We start from the raw sequence: 21,387 nt of genomic DNA, 5'->3' as shown, positions 1-21,387 counted from the left end.
AAAATGAAAAGAAAGTTGCTAAAATGGGCGGGATTTTTCCCTCCATTTTTTGCAACAACGAAATATTATTAGCGACCGAATCAATCGCTAAGTTAGCGACCGATTTTTTACCAGTCGCTAAATCGTTGTTTTCTTGTAGTGGATTAACCAGTCAAACTTAGGTCGAACTTCCTTTCGGTTTCCGGTTGAACCGGCCCGGTCCGAACTTGATAACACTGATCAGATCAGTTCAATTCAGTTTAATAATTTATTATTATTATAATTATTTTTTATTATTATTAGAACCATTATTATTTTTTTAAACTTTTTTATTTTAATTATTTCTATTTTTAAAGCATTATATATTTTTATTATTTTTATTTTTAAAGCATTATATTATTATTTCAGTTTTAGTAAAATTTAGTTGAATTCAGTTTTTTTTAGTAAAAAAACACAGAATCTTAGTCTGACTTGAACCTGATTAAATTATTAATAATAGATTGGAATTAGGCTTAGTAGTTTTAGGTGTAAGCCCGACCCATCAATGATATAGTTTTAAGTTGGATCCGATCAGCTCACAACCGTTAAAGCATGCATATAAAATTAGTAGTACTTCTCAAAAGCCCGAACTCAATCCAATCTAACATGTTCTTATATTTATATTTTTTACTTAAAATACTTTTTATTATTATTTTGGAAAATATAGTGTGGGAGGAATGGTAACGGGTAGGGTATGCGTGGGTAGTATCAATCCCAAACCCTTATCCGTTTATTTTTTAATTATCCGTACTCGTCTCGTTATCCTAATGGGTATACTTTGCATTCTTTTATTCACAGATATTCATGGATACCCTTACCCATTAAGAATCAATAAATAAAATATTACAAATTTAGGAAAGTATAAATTTAATAAATCATTCATAAATCATTAATCTAAAAATTGAACTAATTGAATCTTAATCAATAAGTATAATGGTATTACTCAATGATTGAAGAACAAAAGTTGGAGTTTCAATCCTCCATTTTACATCTAAAAAATAATAGTAATATTTTTTAATATATAAAAGATTTATAATGAGTATCGGATGTGTATTCCCATACCCGTTCCATACGGTGGTTTTGATCTCATATCCGTCCTATACATTTTTACTTGGAGTCCAAATAGTCTCATTAGGATCGAATAGTGGTAGTCACGAGTACGGTACTCATTGCCATCGCTAAGTGGGTATGACTGAACTTGGAAAATATAATAGTGGGTTAAGCCCGGTTTAGCCTGCCCCGATCCAACCCATTAACAAGTTAGTTTTAACTAATACTTCTTCTTCTCTAGTTGAAAACCGGTTGAGCTAAAACCAGCTTCAGTGGGCATTGGAATTTCAAATTTGAATATGGAGATCAAAATGAACCAATGATTACTCATGACTACTTCAGATTCAGGTACTCAATCTCTCTTTCTTCTCTAATTCTCTCCAAAGAACATGCACTTCCTTTGATTTTTAATTTTTCAAGCTGAAAGAAGATACAAACTTCTACAGATTAAGTGTGGAAAACAAAGAATGACCGCTGCTAATTCGGTTGCCGATTCTGTTTTCAAAGCCATAGAGTCTACTTCTTCAGGTCCTTTCTTCACTAACTTCTTTTGCTATTTTGGATTATGTTAATTTGAGAGTTGATTTTTCTTTATTTGTGGCAGTAACCGAAGAACAACTCTCAACGTGAGTAGAATTCACTTACTTCCATTTTTTCAGTTAGTTTTATTGTTAGAACCTATAAATGCGCATTTTGATTTTTGTTTTGTTAATTGTAGCTTGCATTTCTTGTATGGTAAGAACTTTGAGAGGGCAACTAGAATAGTTGATCAAAGAAGAGTCAAGAGGATCTCTGGTCAACCCAGTGGTCGTTCAATCTTTCAGGTTCCTTCTAGTTTTTGCTTTGTATCTTTATTTTATATTGAAATGTTTTTCAGTTTTCTACAACATTGAAATTAGCCTTGATTTGCATATGAATTTGAGTTAAAATTAAGGAGGTTTGAGCTTTGGTAACTTATGTTGGACAATTGCCTGCAAACTGTTTGATAAATTGACTGCTTCAGTATCCCATTTATTGAAGAGAATTTTCAAGAGTGTAGTTGACATTAACATAGAGCAATGTTGCACGGACACTTCTCATTAGTAGCGTTTCTGCGTTTCGTGTTCGTTTTTTAAGGCTGTTTTATGAAGGTTATGTTTTAGAAATGTCTGTTTCCGTGTCCATATCCGTTTCAGTGTCCATGTCCGTGCAACATAGATATAGAGCAATGACAAAGGATATCAGGGCTAGGATGGGTCTTTTCCCTGGGTTTTGGGGGTAAATCACACATATGGTTACATATGTTTGGGCAATGTTTATTTTGTCTCAATAAAATAACACATCTTTGTGATAAAGTCACATTGAACTTCTTCCGGCCACACTCTCACAGAAATTGCTTACTCAAGTCATCCTTGGAAGCGCCACGTAATTCACTTAAAATCCCGTGGCAAACAATTTGTTCATCCCTCTCTGTTTTTCTATCTAAAAGAGTATGTATGCATCCATGTGGAATTGATGACTTGAGAAAGCGTCCATGTTAGAATTCCGGTGAGAGAGTGTAGCCGGAGAACGTTTAGTGTAACTTTATTGGTACAATATCAAAGATGTGTTATTTTATTGAGACAAAAATGAACTTTTGTGATGTTATTGAAACGCTGTCCAAACATATGTGACCGTCGGTGTGATGTACCCTCGGATTGGGATAATAAATGATTCACAAGAAGATATAAGGGAACAGATTAAACTGGAATTTCTTGTTTCTCTGCTGTTAATAAGGTGGTTGGAGAATCAAGGAGGAAGGAGGAGTACTTCTGTTTCCCGGAACACTATTGTGCGTGTTACTCGTTCTTTTATGACATTGTAAACAGAGGAGAACAACTTTGTGTAAGATAATATTCTTGCTCTTTATCATTTCAGTGTGTGAACCCCTTTTCGTTGATGATCTTATGTAATTCCTCTTTCTTGCCTTTCAATCTTTCCTAGTGTAAACATCAACTAGCTGCAAGGCTTGCTGCAGTGCTCGGAATATGCGTGGATGTTCAAGTTTCAGATGATCAACTAGCGCTGCTACTTGTAAAACTCTAACATGTGTGGATGGAAGATGAAGAGGTAAAACCCACAAAAATCTCACTAGAAAGCATTTGTTTATCTTTTCATATGCTTCTCTGATTTCATAAGAATTGGCTGCTTCTCTCAAGTGTAGTGTCGGATGTATGATATCTCGAATATATAAAAGCTCAAAGTTTCCCTTCAAAGTCGCTTTTGAGATCAATATTTCCCAAAATAAACGACATTACTTTTATAAATCCGTCCAAAATGACACGTGATTTATTCTTCCTACACACGCATCAAATTGCGATTGAGACGTGTCATTTTGAACTGATTCTCAACCGTATAACCACTAAAGTATAACACATACATCATGTAACTTAGATTGATACATGACTAACTTATATTAACAATATTCTTCTGCATCAATTTAGTGTAAACTTGTCATTTTGCGACAAAATCGTTCCTTGTTACAAACTTCATTTAATCATCATATGAAGGAACAATTCCATGAGATTTCATTTTATGAATCCAATGTATAAACGATTTTTCAGTGTTTCTAAACCCGAAAAATCCATGTTCTTTGCTCTTGTTCGTAGAAGCAAAGAAGTCTGCTCCTATGAAAGTGATTTCAGCAAGCCACCATGCTCCAACTTTCTCAATTTCAGTAGCTAGTAAATGTTTTTCTTCAACAATCTGATCCCAAACAGGCCCCATGTTTTCCATCATCTGCCCCAAACTTAATCTCTTATCATCTTCTTCAAACCCGTAATTCTCGATTTTGAACTGCTCCGCTAACACTTTCCACAAATGCTTCCACTTGAAAACATCTCCATTGCAGCAATTGAAAGCTTCATTCTTAGCATTAGGATCAACTGCTGCCCATATCTGCTGTTCAGCAATCAAATCTGCATCTGATACAAACCAATACCCTTCCCAAGTTGCTCGGTTGCCCGGAAAGATCAATGGAAGCCCTTGATGCTTACAAATTGTTGCATAAACACATAAAGTACAAACCACATTGATCAACGAAGAAGGCGAAAACCCAAATATTACTCCAGGTCTATGAATTGACCATGTTAGTCTTTCTCTCTTGGTCGTTTCGGCAAACAGTATATCCTCAAGTGTATGATAAAAGTTTACAGCATCCAGCCGCGGAAGATCCTCGTGCCATGGACATTCATGAGGCTGAATTTTGCCAAATGACTCGAAAGGACCGCAGTATTGCTTAATTCCGGTCACCAGGCTTATATGCTGCAAATTTTCTGCATTTGGGATCACTGCTTTCAGCACATTTCTCAGCATGGAGCCATTGATTTCGCAATTCTCAGCTTCGGTAGCTTTGCTCGCCCAAGCAACATAGAAGATGTGGGTGATATCTCGGAAAGTTGAAAGCTTTTCAAGCGTTTCTTCTTCGTTTGAGACATCACATTGAACGTATTCAATCGGATGACCTGCCTGCCAGATTGGCTGTGGGCGGCGGGCAACACCGTACACCTTCCAGGGGCCGCCCGGGGTATCTTCAAGAGGTAGGATCTCAACCAGACTATTGCCGATGATGCCTGTGACTCCAATTATAAGGGCCACACTTTGGTACCTCTTTAGTGTACTGTTTTCAAATTCTTTCTGTTAAGCATTTGAGATGAAAGCAAAAACCATTAATGTTAGCATCTTTATAGTTAGTATGAGTTGCAATTTCTGACATGATAACACGATTTATAGACATAATCCGACTGAAATGACCATTTTAGTGTGTTTTTATTGTAAATAATTGCATAGGATATAGAGATAACATATTATGATTATGACAACAACAATTCGAAATGCTACCCATAATAGTAAGACGAAACTTGTAATTAAATTTCAATTTTTATTCCGAACTGATAAAAGTTATTGTTAACACAATTAAGCAGGTAAAAAGTGCATGATAGATAAAAAGCTGATTATATATATATATATATAGAGAGAGAGAAATTTTAGAGGTTGAATTGAAGAAAAATATTTAAGAATTGAACATAAGAAAATAAAAAATATATAAAATTGAAGGTTTAAAATTGAGTTTGCTTGCCTTTGGTGCTTCAATGGCTCCTTTGATGCACAACTTCATTGAATTGATCTCCAAACTATAAAAAGAGAGACAAAAATGTAAAACAAGGAAGGAAAATGATAATGTGGATATATAAATAAATTATTGTGATAATCATTCAAATGTCACAATCTAAATGTCTTTGAAAATGTAACAAGTATTAAAAAATTTAAGCGACAAAAGGCTTTGTTTTCTTGACATGTGGACAAGTTTAATTTAAGACCTACTTTTTTTTCTTGATATATATTTTTTTATTATTATTTTACATTTTTAAACCATAATAAACACTTCAAAATAATATATTAAGGTTTATAATTTTTAATTCATTTAAATACATTGCTTAAAAATTTAAATTAAGACAAAAAAAAAACATTACATACTCTATCTGTTCCATAATATTTGTCTTTCTAGAGAATTTCTTTTGTTTCATAATACACGAAGTTTTGATTCAATCCATGCATATCAATTTGCTTTTACCAAATATATCTCTATTTAAGTTGTCTTTTTTTATTTTGATAATAATTAAAAATTAATTAAAAATGAATGCAATTAATGCAAGGGTAACAAAATATTTTTAATTAAAACCAATTACCTTTCTTAATTCTTGTGTCTTTACCTTAAAAGACAAATATTGTAGAAAAGATGGAGTATCTAATAAATTGAACTATAAAATTTAAAATTAAACACTACTAAAAATAATATTCTCAAAATTTTTAAATAAATAAATTATATATTCTTTAAATATATTTTATATCACTATTTGTCAGAAAAATTAATTTTTATATATCTTTATAAACCTTCATGTTTTTAAATTTTGTAAGAAAAACAAAAAAACAAAAAAATAAAATCAGTATTTTTCTTTTATTTTCTACTAGGAAAATTTTGATAAAAAAATAAAATCGTTTTTAATTTATACATGGCATGCTATTTATTTGACATCTTTAGTTAATGTATCAGCAGGTTTCCGGGCATCATGGATAAAAACAAAATTAAACAACAATAATTTTCTCCTTAAGAATTTCAGATTTATGATATTTAATGTTCATTTCTGATAATTAAAAGACCATGTAATAATAATTTAACAATAATTTTCTCATTAAGAGTTTCAGATTTTACAAAAATTTCCTTCGAAACAAATCATACAACAAACAGTATACTATAATAATGGTGTAAGTTTGAGGTAATTGTAAAATATGTACAGCAACCCACCATTAGTACATACAACACTGTAATTTCATACAGAATAACCAAAATAACAGTACAAGTTTACACTAATCCAGTTATAATATGACATATCACACGCCGAAGATCTCTGTCCCGTATAGTAGTTCTTACATCAACTTGAGATTTGGAAGTTCTTACATCAACAACCATTGATACGTTCTATTCACCACTCTTTACTAAAATCTCCTCGGAGTTGTGTCAATGTTTGGCCAGTTGGCGTAAAAGCCAGCTGTCTCCTCCCCCTTACAGTTAGCAGGGTCACTTGTATGCCATACCGTATGACCTAAAGATGAAATCATAGACAATACTCAGCTTTCTTTATAACACATTTTTTATCTTGACCGGTCAAATCCGGGGGAAAAGCCCCACTGGAAAGTGAAAGTCAAAATCTCCACATCGGTGCCATATCAGACGCTGATGATAAGTGATGCCACGTGGATGGGCGTGGCATTGCTTATTGGCATCATATGGCATGACACTGATGTGTAAAGTCTCGCTACATTAGCTTTTCAATGAGACTCCGAAACCGTAGTGACTATTGTCATAAATGTAGAACTAGGATTCCTAAACAGTACCTTAATCATAGGAAATCAACCATAAATGTGATTTATATACTTACCTTCTATAGCCTAGAGAATGTGTATAAATAGGTTGCAAGCTATGTTGCACGGAAACTCTTCTTTATTGGCGTTTCCACTTCCACTTCCACTTCCACTTCCGTTTCAGTTTCTTTTCCGTTTCTATCACCCTTTCCTAGCTATATTCTTTTAGAAATAATGTTTCCCGGTGTCCATTTCCGTGCAACATAGGTTGCAAGTCTTCATTATCAAATACAGAGAATACATTCTTTCACTCTTTCTGCTATTTCAACTATATTGACATAAAAATGACTTTAGCTACCACCTGCGCATAAATCTAAACTTCGGTGACCTTAAGTGCATTTCACCCGTCATTCTAACTAACAATTAAGTTAAGTTCATTGACACTGTTCCCAACCGCCAACTCTCAGAACAATCACATATAACTTGATATAATTGTATACACAAACTAACAGATTAAGTACCGGTTGTTCATGACCATTAATTGTCTGTTCGGTTCTCCTTTTACTGTTTTCCTCCAAACTGTATATATAAACTGTTCGGTTAGAATTCAGAAGCAAACTACTTATAGTTTTAGAAGGAAAATCGGGTAATATTTACCAGTAAACAGGTGACAGTAAGCAGTAACAGCTTAACCAAACAGGCCCTAATACTAATAGCATCTAAAAGTCGATCACCGTTAAAGAGTTATTATAACTTAATAAAAAGGGTGGCCGGTGCACTACGCGTCCCCGCTTAAGCGAGGGTCCGGGGAGGGATCCCACCACTATAACTTAATTTACAAAATTGACAAGTAATCCTAATTAACAGCATATATCTTATATATATCTGCAGTGTAAGCAACTGTACATACCTTCATATAAGCAACTCTGCTTTGTGCATATTGCCTTCATATCTCTGGTGAATCAACACAAAGCAATGAAGCTGATATAATGCTCGTCTCTGGCTTTCGTAAGGCGGAAAGTTAAGGTCTATACATGCCAACCAAACTGTGGTTCGACTCGTTCCACATCAAGATATCATCTATTTCCATTTATTGAATATGCGTTCTGATAAACGGCATTTTTCCTCCTTTGTAACATTTGGATCAAGCTCATGAAGGCTGCTAACGAATGTGACTGCATCAGCCCGTCGATTATGCTTGCAATATCCATCTATAATCGAGTTATACGTGTTCTGGTTTCGTTTACAGGCGTTCTTTATCATGTATTGGACAACTTCTATGGCCTCCTCAAACATTGAATCAGCTGCATAACTCGAAACAAAGGTATTATATGTAATGACATCTGGAACAAGACCAGAATCCTTCATTTCTGAAAATATCCGTGAAGCCTCTCTAATTCGACCATTTCGACAAAAAGCGTAAATAACAGTGTTGTATGAGATTATGTCAGGCTTCAATCCTTTACCAAGGATTTCCTGTAACATTTCTTCTGATCTCTGAAAATTTTCGGAGCGGCTGTACATATACATCAAACTATTGTATGTCGTCAAGCTCGGAGTGATCCCGCTCTCGTTCATTAAATTCATGATCTCGTTCGCTTTGGCAACCATCTGTCTCCTGCCATATATTGCAATCATGGCATTAAGCGTACTCACATCAGGGGAGCCTTTTTTCCTCAACTCGAAGAATGCACGTTCGGTTTCCATTAGCAGGTCGCATTTACTATTAACCAAAACAAGAGTCTTCAACAGAACAGGAACCGGTTCAGTTACACCAGAGTATATCTCTTCTGCAAGATCTTGCATTCGGTCGATCTCTTTGCCATTGGCATAAACGTGAAGCAACGAGCAGTACGTAAGCTCATTAGGCTTGCAACGGTGGTCGTTCATTTCAGCAAACACTTTCTCTGACTGCTCCCAAAGACCGCCCCGAGCTAATGCTGCCAAAACAGCATTATAGGAAGAGAGATCTGGAGTTATTCCGGCTTCCAGCATTCTTCTATATATCGACATGGCTTGCTCAAAAGAACCACATCGGCTATACGCGCTGATTAGTGTATTGAATGTGTCCCTCTCAGGTACAAACCCAGCCCTCTTCATCTCTTTAAACACCCCAGACACTTCCGAGTCCATCCCATTTTGCCCGAAAACCGCCAAAAGTGTGTTCCACGTAACAATATCCGGTGATAAATTGCAACTTTTAATCTCCTCAAAGATCTTCATCATTTCAGTGAACTTCCCCCTATTACCATGCATCTTAATTAGGGCATTGAAAGTACAAATATTCGGTTTGCAACCCAACGCTCTCATTTCCTCAAATACCTTCATCGCAGATTCAACCTTCCCAGATTTTTCGAACCCTGATATAAGGGTAGTATAAGTAAAAACGTCCGGCTTGATCACTTTATCCACCATTTGGTTTTTGAGCTCCATAGCTTCCTTCAATAGACCATCTCTTGCATAAGCTGATATCAACGAATTGTAAGTCACAATACTCGGAGTAAATCCATTAAGCTCCATTTCCTTCAAAACCTCTATCGCCTCCTTAGGCCGCCTAGACTTCCCATAAACATCCACTAATGCATTATAAGTAACCTTATCCGGTGAAAACCCCGCCAATTTCATTTCCTCAAAAGCCTGAGCAGCCTCTTCGTGCAAAGACCCTCTCCGGCAACAACTTATAAGTGTATTATAAGTATAGTCATCCGGGGTAACCCCAGCGCTCTTCATCCCCTCAACAAGACCATATATCTTACTCCAAGGCATACCCATTTTCCCGTAAACATTCAAAATAACATTGTAAGTTCGCAAATTCGGCTTGCAGCCCTCTTCCTCCATCTTCTTGAATAACATAACAGCATCCCTGTACCTCCCATTACTAGCATAAGCAGTTATCAATGAAGTATAAGCATAAACATCAAGATCAAACCCGTCTTTTCGCAGATTATTCAACAAAGAAGCTGCAGCAGAAACTTTCCCCTCTTTACCAAGCATACTAATAACAACAGCCACAACAGAACAATTCAAAACCAATTCAAAATCATCCCTATTCCTAACCCAATCAAACACACTCATTGCCAAATCACATTTTTTATAAAACCCTAAACCCTTAATCACATCTAAAACATCCATAGACAATTTATTCACATTTCCACTACCGAAATCCGATTCCCCCTGATAATAATCGAACAATTGACTCAGTAATTCATTTAATCCACTGGTTTTAAAAGAAGGGTCAATTAGAGAATTAAGAACCTGCTGACCTACGGAAGAAAGACGATGATTAGACCAGGGTTTCCCACGGTTGGGGTCCCTGGCCTTGCCGATTCGAGTCCGGGCTCTCAGATATTTTCCGGTATTAGCAGAGGTTTGGGGGGTAATGGGTTTAGAGGAATTGGGATTTCCGTCGACTAAGTTTTGAAGAAGAGGAGCAATAGGCGGGGGAGGAGGAGTGGATAGTGAAGTAGGAAGTATTGGGTGTTGATAAGGGTAAGTTTGTGAAGGGGAATGGGTTTTGGTTGGGGGTGGATTAGAGAGGAGAAGAGGGAGAGCTAGTTTTTCCGCCATTGAAAGAGCTTACAGAGTGAAAATTTGGGGGTTTTAGGAAGTGTTAGTGAGGTTTAAGCTTTAGCGTCTTTGATGGGTTTTGGTTGAGCAAAATGTTTCAGGCATTGGAGAAGTGGCCATCTCAATGCGTATGCAATCCTTAGGATATTTTCATAGGGCAAAGTTTGGATTTTTCTGCTGGTTGTTCACTTTGTGGCTAAGAACCTTTATTTTGTGGTTTTTCTTAATTTAATATTTCGTTTTTGAAAGCTTTTTTTAACCATTAATGGTAGTTATTTATTGTTCTTGCGGGGCGTTTGGTATTCTATTGAGATAGAGATAGGATAAAGGTTGGGATAAGTATAAGGATAAATGGTTGGGATATGGATAAAAATATGATAGTCCAATGTTTGATACGTGTGATAATGATAGGGATAAAATAATACATTTTACTATTTTAACCCCATTTAAACTACATAACATTAATTTGAGGGATAAGATAGACTTTTCCATCCTATTAAAATCGCAGGAGCTTATCCCACCTTTTTATACCACCCACCTCCTGGGTATAGGATTTGAGGGATAAGAAGTTTATCCTTCATCCGTCTCACGCTTCTATCTCCCAAACAAACACTGGATAACTTATCTCGTGTTTTTTTATCTAACAAACACCCAGTTGGTGTATATTTGCTAATAATCAGAACAAATGTGTTTTTTGGGACAAATTATTAGAAACACCCGGGGTTCTCCATGTCAAATGGAAGATTTTCCATACATACTTTAATAGGTGTAACATGGATCCACGTATATTATAAGAGGTCTCACTATTTTAATCAAATGTGAATTGGGGTCCTCCGAGTGACATGGAAGACTCGGTGCTTAATATAATAAGAACTCTTTTTTGGACAGTAATAATATAAAGGGCAAAGTACAAAAATAATGCACGTGGTTTGTCCAATTTGCAAACAGAAGTTTGTGGTTTAAAAGTTTGCAAATAAAGATACTATGGTTTAATTTACAAAACAAAGATATTTCATATTACGCTTTTAAGTTCTAATTACAACCAATTATATTTTTATTTTATTTTTTAAATTACATTTATATATTGACAACAGATATACTCAAAAATTAAACGGTAGTCTATAAAATGAACTTAAATATAAATTTAGTTTCAAAACTGTAAAATTAGTAAAAATATAAAAATTTCAGCATATATGATTTATGCTTTCGATTTACGAAGCTGCATTTTCAAGGAGGAACTGTGTTTTATCGATATGTAAGAATAATTTTTTTAAGATAAAAATGTCATTGGTTGTAATTAGAACTTAACAGTGAAATGTGAAATACATTGTTTTATAAATTAAAATATACCACGTACCTCTATTTACAAACTTTTAAATCACCTGCCTTTTTTGCAAATTGAGTAAAGCAAATACATTGGTTTTTTACTTTTTCCTCGTATGAAAGAAAAACAAATATAATTAATTTTAGTTAAAAGATTTTATTACCGTGGATTTACTAATAACTTTTTTTTTATTTTGTCTATTTTCAAAATAAAAAGACAATTAATTTCACAAAATAAATATTTAATTATAGTAAAATATAGAAATCATATTAAAAAGATATCCAATTTTAATTTTAGGTGCTTTCATGGATTACTTTGTTTGAGTGTTATTTTGTTTTTAGTTTGTGTTTATCACCAGTGGCGAATACAGGATCGGTTGAAGGGCCGATTTACATGTATGTGTAATTTTTTTTTTTTTACTAAGTCGAACTTGTTCAATTTTTTTTCCGTACATATGCGTGTTATAATCTGAGTGGTGTCAATAACCAATTTTTAAATACCAATGTAAAACTTCTCAAAATAAAGCTACAATATGTTTAAAATTCTTAGCATTTAAAAAAAGTCGTGTCTAATAGAGAAAATCGGATTTAAAATATTTGGATTTAAGAATTACCTAACAAGCCAAAAACAAAATAGAATTTTGAATTTAAGAAGTGCCAGACAAAAGAAAATTAGAATTTTGGACATAGAAATGATCTAACAGGACCGAAATCAAATTTCAAGATGCTAATTTAGTACATCCATCAAAATTTCTTGAAGATAAATGAACTGGAACCACCACAACCTCAAATTTTATAGAGAAATGAGGGCTGAAACTATCTCTGATTATGGTGGTTCCGTCGAGCCCCCTTATCCGTCTCTATCTATCACCATTAGATTACCATTAGTTTAGTGAGCTGCTATATACCGCACCCAAATTCCGGTCCACCGCCCATTTGTGACATATTTGCCCTCCTCACTTTTTGAAACAAGAAAATGGAATTTTCTCAAATCCTCTCTACCTTCTTTGGGTTTTCTCTCCAAAATCATAAAGCCGAACAACAATAATTAAAATTATGAACATAATTGATATGTGACAATCCGAACCTTGAAAATGGATGATTACGAGTCGGAAACATTAAGATTTATATTTTTTATCAAAGAACTCATGAAAATAATACATATTTTTCATGACGATTTTGCATTTTTCGTCACAAAAATTAGGAGAATTTTTAATTTTTCGTCACAAACATTTAGTATTTTTCGTCACTAAAAATTTTACGATTTTGTATATTTCAAAATTTGGCCTAAACGGATGCATCATACCACCCGACCCATGGCGGGAACGGATGCGGCGTACCACCCGACCCATGGCGGAACGGATGCCGCATCCGTTCCCACCATGGCGGGAACGGATGCCGCATACCGTCCGACCCATGACGGGAATGGATGCGGCATACCGCCCAACCCATGGCGGGAACGGATGCCGCATCCGTTTAGGCTAAATTTTAAATTTTCTCTCAAATTTTTTTTTCTCAATTTTGACAAAATTTTTATGGCAAGGGCAAAATTGTCCAATGGGAGCGGTGATAGCAATTTTGGATGTTGTATATAGCAATACCCTTAGTTTATAGTAAAAATACACAAAGTAATCAAAGTTTATGTGTATTTATTTTTTTTTATTGCTAAACCATAATTATAGGTCAAAGTTTTAAGAATTGAATTGTGATATTATTTTTTAAGATTAAGGGGGTGTTTGGTAGCTATGTTTCATGTTTTTTTGCCTTTTCATTTTAAAAGGGAGAGTTTTAGGTGCTCGGTTAGTGACCTCCTGTTTGTCTTTTACACATGAAAATCATCCTTCTACAAAAGCAAATAATCCATACTTTTTGGAAAGACAGTTTTTTTCTAACAGCAAACCGTAGGTAAAACAAACGGGCCCTAAGTATATCGAATTTAATAGTTATAGGAATTAACCTTTTGGACTTTAAGGGGCGTTTCCTCCTCTTTATGCTCCTATTTGCTTTTTCACTTCAAAAGGGAAGTTTTATGTGTTTAGTTAGTGATCTCCTGTTTGCCTTTTACAAAGAACAGAGAATCTCTACTTTTTAGAAAAGTAGTTTTTTTCCAAAAGCAAAGCATAACAGCAAATAGTGAACAACAACAGTAAACAGTAGGTAAAATAAACGGTTCCCTAATTTTCAACCACATTATGCTCATCACTAACCGCTTTGTTAGCTAAACTCTTAATGAAGAGTTTAATATGCGTGAGAATTAAATATCAAGAGGTCGGTCTTTAAAATCTTAAAAGTTCAAGAGATAATGATGTATTTTCACATTATTTATTTAAACATATAATAATAAGAAAAAGTATAAAAATAAATAAATAATGTAGTTTAGCCAATTTGCAAATAGCAGCCTTGTGAAAATTACAATTAGAATTTTGTTTCACTCATTAGCAAAACAAAGGAAAAGTCTATAGAGATACTAACTTGATATTATTATAATCCATATAATTAATTATTTTTTATATAGCAATTTCTTTTTAAGGTATCAACTCATTAAAAAAAAAAATCTCTAAAACTTTTCTCATCAATTACTCTATGTTTCTACTACAAAAGATTTAATAAATTGAAACTATGGGTAAATTACACCTATAGCTACTGAATTTTATCTATTTTTACATTATGGTCACTAAACTTCATTTCTTCCCGATATGGCCACTAAACTTTACACTTTTTAATACCGGTGTACGCCTCAAAATAACCGTTGACAGCTAAAAATAAAAAATCCAAAGTGTTAATGATATTCTAAGGAACTTGAAATTTTTCGTTTTGAGGTCATTTATGTGTTGTTTGGTTAGGAGAGAGAAAGTAAATTTTTAGAGAGAGAAAGCTCAAAAAAATGTGATTTTCGAAAATAAAAAATGTGGTTTCATGGTAAATGTCATTCTGAACAACTTTAATTCTTGAATATTTTCATTTTGACGTCATTAATGATTGTTAACGGTCATTTTGAGAAGTTAGTTAAAACTGAGTGGCCACCGGTGTTAAAAAGTGCAAAATTCAGTGGCCATACTGGGAAGAAATGAAGTTCAGTGGCCATAATGTGAAAATGGATAAAGTTCAGTGGTCATGGATGTAATTTACCCTTGAAACTATTATAAAACTATAAAAAAATACTTAGGCGGATTAGACATAAATAATTAGAAAATTGTCAAATATATTTTATTTTTAAGCTTTCTTCCAAATAACAAATTTGATGGTATCTTTTTATTATATCAACGCAGAAAACTATTATTTCTCTCAATATTAATGTCCTCCCTGAATATATTTTTATAGGAATAAAGTTTAAATATATCCTATTATATTCGGTAAATTATTAGAAGCATCCGGTTCTCCATATCAAATGGAGGACCTTCCATACATATTTTGACACGTGTAACATGGACACACACATATTATAAGAGGTCCCACTATTTTAATTATTACGTGGGGTCACAATATATGTATCAAAATGTGAACTGAGGGTCCTCCAAGTAATATGGAAGACCCGGTGCTTAATATAAGAACTCCTTATATTCAGTGTAAATTTAGCTTTAATATATGAAGTGATATAAATTTATCTATAACTTCAAAACAAGATATTTTTTCTCTCCACAACGAAATATTTGAATGAACTATAGTTAAATCATTATGTAACTATTATATCGGACATTCCAAACATCAATTATGTCTAAATTATTTACTATATTACTAATACATTTATAAAGAACCAATCAAATTCTCAACGACTAAATTTATCTATTTGTAACAACTATATTTTTCCTTTTGCAGCCATAATAAATTTTTGTTATAAGTATAATATTATTGTTAGAAAATCATTTATCTAATTTAATAAAAAATTGTCACAAAATTAATTTTTATGATTATTGTAATAATAATTTATGTGGCAATTAAGTTATTGTCACATATAATATAATTTCATACCATGGTTGGGAAGCCATTTAGAGGAATTCGTTTGTGTGAAGGGAAGTAAAAAATTATTAAATTGGTGATTAAGGGAATTAGTTTGTACTCGGTCAGTGTTTCGGTAAATAAATGAATTTAGTAAATCACTATTAGATCAATGTTTATTAAATCTAAAAATTTGGATAATTTAATCTCAACTTAAGATTGTAATAAGTATAGATCTTAGGGTTGAGAGTGCACCGGCCTAAGGCCCAAAATTGTAGAAGATCCAAAAAAATTTAGGTCTATAAATATTTGGTGCAATTTTTTTATAGAGATATATTAATACTATTTAGGCTTTAAGAGGTTCAAATAATTGACATTTTAGATTCAAAAAGGGATCCAATTGATTTTTTGAATATAGGTTAAGAGCTAATTTAAAAAAATTATGAAACATCTTTTTTATTTTAGATAAATAAAAATGTATTTGGCGAACATAATAATACATACCATACAATTATTAATGAAATTTTTTTATTTTTTATTTATTAGAATATAGTTTAAATTTTTACGTACATTTTTTTTATTAAAAAGCATTTATCTTTTATTTTGCTAGGAGTCTCCCATCTAATAGATTTCATAGTGACACACTAAATCTAAACCATTAATTAAGAATGAGGAAGCAATTTTGAAGGAGAAGTTTGAGGTTACCGGATAAGTTTCAAAATGCTTAGAAAATTCAGAGTGGTGTTTTTTCTAAGCATTTTAGAAAATTTAGAATTGTAAAAAATGGAAACATAACAAAATTACACATCAACGCTAAGGTATTCTAAAGGATGACACATGTGCTTTTAAGTTACTGATTTAGTATATAGCATAGATGGATAATAAAATATCAAGTGATGTAATTATACATTTGTAGTCAATATGAAATATAATTAAGTTTATTAAATTTATTATATATGTTTAATTTTATCCTTCTACAATCTTAGAAACCAATGTGGGATTCATTATTAACTTAAATAAATATAATTATAAAAGGAAAAAGTTAAAATGTAAATCAATCTTATTTAGGAAAAAGTTCTATAGTCATAACTTCCATTATTTGAATTACCACATCCCACGTAAAAAAAACTATTATATCAACATCAATCCCACATCGCAAATTAATTCTTATCTTTTTCCTTTTATAAAATTATATTTATTTAAGTTAATAATCAATCCCACATTGTTTTCTAAGATGGTATAAAGATGAAATTAAATGTATATAATAAATGGGTAAATTCCAAAAACAACCCATGTGGTTTCATGTTGTTCAGAAAAAACTCTTATGATTTGTTTTTACCAAAAAAAAAAAAGGATCGTGTTATACGCCGTTACACGAAATAAGGAAAATGTTAAATCTGATGACGTGGCAAGGGGCAAAATTGTCCAAATTAAAATAAAAAAAGAAAAATAACAAAAAAAAAAGAAAAAAGAAAATTAAAATCCCTTCTTCTTCTTCGCCTCCTTCTTCGCCTCTCATGTCTCCTTCTTAATCTCATCGGCATTGGCGTTCGCCTCCATCTTCTTCTTCGCCTCCTTCTTCACCTCTCATGTCTCCGTCGCAATCCTCATCGCCTCCATCTTCTTCTTCACCTCCTTCTTCACCTCTCATGTCCTGTGGTTGGATTTGTGGTTCTGGTAGTTGGGGTTGGGGTTGTGGTTCCTGTACCGGTGGTCGGAGTTGTGGTTCCTGTGCCGGTGGTTGGGGTTGTAGTGCCTGTCCCGACGGTGCTGTAACAATTGAGAAATTACTAGATCATTAGATAGTGGAAAACATCTGTCAAGCTTATTTGTTTGGAATCTCAAAAAACCCAAAAGGACAAGGAAGAAGACAAATTACTATTAAACATTAACATCAATTAAGGAAAAAAATCCAGCTATATGGGTTCGATCATTTTGATATTCAAACAAAAAAAGTTCAAAGCTTTATAAAAAAGACGATGAAGGCGGCGAGGAGGCGGGGGGTGTGGTTGTCGGTGCAAAAGACGATGAGGAGGATGACGGTGAAAATGACGTAGACGCAAATGGTGATTACGATGGAAGTTGGAGATCGATGAGTAAAGAAGTGGTAAGCTAATTGATTGCTGGAGTTGTAGGCGGTGGCCTACAATTTTAGACATCGATTCCGTGCAATGGTGAAGGGGCGCGCCACTATGACCCTTTTCTTTTTCTTTATCTCGAAAATCTGGAAAATTTTCAGATTTCTGGAAAATTCCAGAAATCTGGAAATTTTCCAGATTTCCGAAGAAATCTGGATTCCGAAACTTAAAAAAAAAAAGAAAAAAAGAAGAAGGAAGAAGAAGAATGGAGGAGGGGAGAAGAAGGAAGAAGAAGGAGGAGGAAGAGGAGAAGAGGAAGAAGAAGAAGAGGAAGAAGATGAAGGAGGAGAGAGAAAAGGGAAAAAAATAAAAAAAAAATCGATTTTTCCGTTTTACCCTTCTGCCACGTCATCACTTTAACGGTGTTAAGTCAATTTCCGTTTTTCGGGTAACGGCGCAAACCACATTCCTTTTTTTGTAATAACAAACCACAAGAGTTTTTTTGGAACAACATCAAACCACATGGATTTTTTTTTGAATTTACCCATAATAAATTTAACAAACTTAATTATATCCAACATTGATTAGAAATGTATAAGTACCTTACTTTATATACAAATCAAACTATGAATACTATCACTGGGCTTAGTGACGAAGGCCTATAACCCAAGTGGGAGTATCCGGATTGCACTTCCTTACCAATTAAGGAATAACGTGGGTGGATGCGACTAATTAATTGAGGTTAACCAACACCAATGATGTTGGTTGCAGTCCGCTTCTGTTCCGAGTCAGCAAGCGGTGCAGGGAACTGCTTGCTTTCCGGTTCAGAAAGCGCGGGAGAGCTGACTTATAAGAGCAGTGGACCTTCTTCCGCTCTGATCTCAGACTCCTGATTGGTATGTGTAGTTCCCTTTGTCCCAACACACTTTTTTTTTTTTTTACGTTGAATGAAATATTTGAGTTTTTTTTTTTTTCAATACATGTAGTACAAGTTATAATTTTTTTTTTATGTGTATACATATATTTGTTATTCATGATTGAGAAGAAAATTTCATTAATGATAATTGAGATTGGTCAAATTTTCTAATATTAGAAATAAATAACGTTGATTCTTTCTAATCCTTCTTCTCTCTCGCGATATCGTTGTCCCCTTCAGCGGTCGCCATAGGGCTCAACCCACCGGACCGCCGCACCCCCGCCTCGACTCCCCCAGACGACCCCTTACACACGCCGTCCTCCTCCATGAACCCACCGAGGCTATCCTGGAAGGATATCGCAACTGCAAGCACCGTGGCTCAGAATCGGAAACCACTAACGGATCTCTGTGCTGCAGGCCTGATTAGCATAAGATTCGATGGTGAGGACCCTCTTTTTACTAAGGTAACAGTTGATCCTGGTTTGAAAAAGAAGATAGCGAAGCCATGAGAGAACGCCCTTGTGATTAAGCTACTCGGTAGAAGCGTTGGGTATGTGGCACTGCAATGCCAGACTATGGAGCTTTGGAAATCGATCACCGGAGTAAGTATGATGGATTTAGGAGAGGGATTTCATCTTGTGCAATTTGATAATGAATTGGATAGAAGCCATGTGATCAATGATGGACCCTGGCTAGTTCAGGGATGCTACCTCACAATCCGGACATGGTCAGCCGCGTTCAGCCCTTCTGAAGCGAGCGTGGAAAAATCAATGGTATGGATTCGCCTTCCTAATCTCCCCCTGGTTTTCTATGATGAAGATGTGCTATTAGGTATTACGGTTACGATTGGGAAACCAATAAGGGTCGATGAGAATATAGCAAAGAGAACCAGAGGACGGTTTGCAATAGTCTGTGTTGAAATAGACCTTTTGAAGCCCTTGATTGCACAATTTGAGTTGGATGGGGAGGTACAACGGGTGGAACATGAAGGGCTACATATGGCATGTACCAATTGCGGGAGATATGGACATCTTAGAACCAAATGTTGCTGGCCTAGTGCGGTTGCTTCGAAGAGCCCCCCGGAGGTCAACGAGATGGTGGTAGGAGAGGAGACAGCTAGGAATCTCGATGATGTAAGGGGACCGCAAACATAGGAGCCGACAGGACCTAAGACAAATGACAAGGATGACAACCTGGAAGAGTATAGCCCGTGGATGCTTGTTCCCAGGAGGAAGTACCAGGCTCGCAACAACAATCAGAAAAGTAACGGACCATGGATACAGGATGGCTGGAAGCTTACGCAAAGGAACCCTTTTACCATTCCTCTGGAGAAAGACAACACCAACTTGAGTGGAGGGTGATTCAAGGGGTTTAGTGCGACATAAAAGGGTACTAACGGGACTTTGGAGGTGGGACCTCAAGTGAACTAGAAACAAAAGGGCAAAGTGCCAGTTAGATAGAGCTTCAAGTATAAGGAAACCCAGGAACAAGGAATGATGCTGAATTCAAATAGATTAGCAAACCTGAACCTGGAAGCCATGGACATTGAGATTGGAAAAAATGCAAGGGGTGGAGATTCATAGGGCGGAAGATCAGATGGAATGAAAGCGGGGAGGGGCAAGCGAACTCGTCTTGAACCGTAAACAGGGATGGTGTTGAGGGAGCTGAACATCAATATAGTGACAGATAATAGAATTATGAAAGGTAACAATAGACTGCTTCAGAATGAACTACGCAGAATTGTGTAGGCCTTTTCAGTTGGAGGAGGTCAGGGAAGCTCTGAAGGGTATGGCCCCCTGGAAAGCACCAGGTCTTGATGGCTTCCAAGCGGGCTTTTTTCAAAAGTTTTGGGATACAGTAGGGGAATGCATTAGTGCGAAGGTCCTACAGGTACTCAATACCGAGGAATTGGAAGAAGGAATGAATAACACTTTCATATCCTTAATTCCAAAAGTGAAGGATCTGGAAAGCTTCACTCAGTTCAGACCAATTAGTCTTTGCAACGTCAGGTACAAGCTCATCACGAAGTGTATAGCAAACAGACTGAAACCAATCCTTCTACATGTAGTGGGACCTATGCAGAGAGTTTTGTCCTAGGCAGACAGATTTCGAATAATATTGTAGTTCTACAAGAAACGATTTTCTCTTTCCAACGAGCAAAAAATAAGAAAGGACAGATGCTTTTGAAGCTTGACCTGGAAAAAGCGTATGATCAGATAAATTAGAACTTTGTAAAGGATACCCTCATGATTCTGGACATCCCTGAAGCTTTGGTTTCTGTTATTATGGAATGTGTCACTTCTCCTATGATGCATGTCCTCTGGAATGGAGAAAAAGGGGAAGGTTTCTATCTGTTTCGTGGTCTCAGACGAGGTGACCCTCTATCCCTGTACCTCTTCATGCTATGCTTAAAATGCTTAAGCCACCTAATCATGGACACAGTGGAAACAGGTGAGTGGAAGCCAGTGACTCTTTCTAAAAACGAGCATAAAATCTCGCACTACTTTTTTGCTGATGATATTGTGTTAATAGCAGAAGCATCAATTAAATAGGCGCACACAGTGAAAAATATTCTTAGCTATTTTTGTGATGGCTCGGGACAAAAGGTAAGCCTTGAGA

General features: G+C 34.9%; 3 protein-coding genes across 6 annotated transcripts; 1 reads left to right on the top strand and 2 right to left on the bottom strand.

Moving 5' to 3' along the window:
• Positions 1 to 1,313: 1,313 nt before the first annotated feature.
• On the top strand, positions 1,314 to 4,074 carry LOC136225510 (uncharacterized). 2 transcript variants are annotated; one of them, XM_066013562.1, is made up of 7 exons: positions 1,314 to 1,416; positions 1,515 to 1,596; positions 1,673 to 1,694; positions 1,787 to 1,892; positions 2,824 to 2,931; positions 3,031 to 3,156; positions 3,938 to 4,074. In XM_066013562.1, exons 2-6 carry the CDS (start codon positions 1,536 to 1,538, stop codon positions 3,130 to 3,132), a joined length of 399 nt encoding a protein of 132 aa, XP_065869634.1. In that variant the 5' UTR covers positions 1,314 to 1,416; positions 1,515 to 1,535; the 3' UTR covers positions 3,133 to 3,156; positions 3,938 to 4,074. The 2 variants fall into 2 exon arrangements, with proteins under 2 accessions (XP_065869634.1, XP_065869633.1); XM_066013561.1 differs by lacking the exon at positions 3,938 to 4,074 and adding an exon at positions 3,696 to 3,832.
• LOC136225509 ((S)-8-oxocitronellyl enol synthase CYC2-like) lies at positions 3,163 to 5,214 on the bottom strand. The gene is made up of 2 exons (XM_066013559.1): positions 5,165 to 5,214; positions 3,163 to 4,722 (listed from the first exon to the last, which is right to left on the bottom strand). Exons 1-2 carry the CDS (start codon positions 5,201 to 5,203, stop codon positions 3,580 to 3,582), a joined length of 1,182 nt encoding a protein of 393 aa, XP_065869631.1. The 5' UTR covers positions 5,204 to 5,214; the 3' UTR covers positions 3,163 to 3,579.
• A 1,039-nt stretch (positions 5,215 to 6,253) lies between these two features.
• Positions 6,254 to 10,684, bottom strand: LOC136226316 (pentatricopeptide repeat-containing protein At5g02860). Of its 3 annotated transcripts, none has more exons than XM_066014722.1 (3): positions 7,859 to 10,684; positions 7,026 to 7,527; positions 6,254 to 6,689 (listed from the first exon to the last, which is right to left on the bottom strand). In XM_066014722.1, exon 1 carries the CDS (start codon positions 10,513 to 10,515, stop codon positions 8,029 to 8,031), a length of 2,487 nt encoding a protein of 828 aa, XP_065870794.1. In that variant the 5' UTR covers positions 10,516 to 10,684; the 3' UTR covers positions 6,254 to 6,689; positions 7,026 to 7,527; positions 7,859 to 8,028. The 3 variants fall into 3 exon arrangements, with proteins under 3 accessions (XP_065870794.1, XP_065870795.1, XP_065870792.1); XM_066014723.1 differs by lacking the exon at positions 7,026 to 7,527 and having other exon boundaries at positions 7,859 to 10,122; positions 10,212 to 10,345; XM_066014720.1 differs by lacking the exon at positions 7,026 to 7,527.
• Positions 10,685 to 21,387: the final 10,703 nt, after the last annotated feature.

This window comes from Euphorbia lathyris, chromosome 4, assembly GCF_963576675.1.
Source record: "Euphorbia lathyris chromosome 4, ddEupLath1.1, whole genome shotgun sequence".
NCBI lineage: Eukaryota > Viridiplantae > Streptophyta > Magnoliopsida > Malpighiales > Euphorbiaceae > Euphorbia > Euphorbia lathyris.
This window is presented reverse-complemented; position numbering and strand designations above follow the sequence as displayed.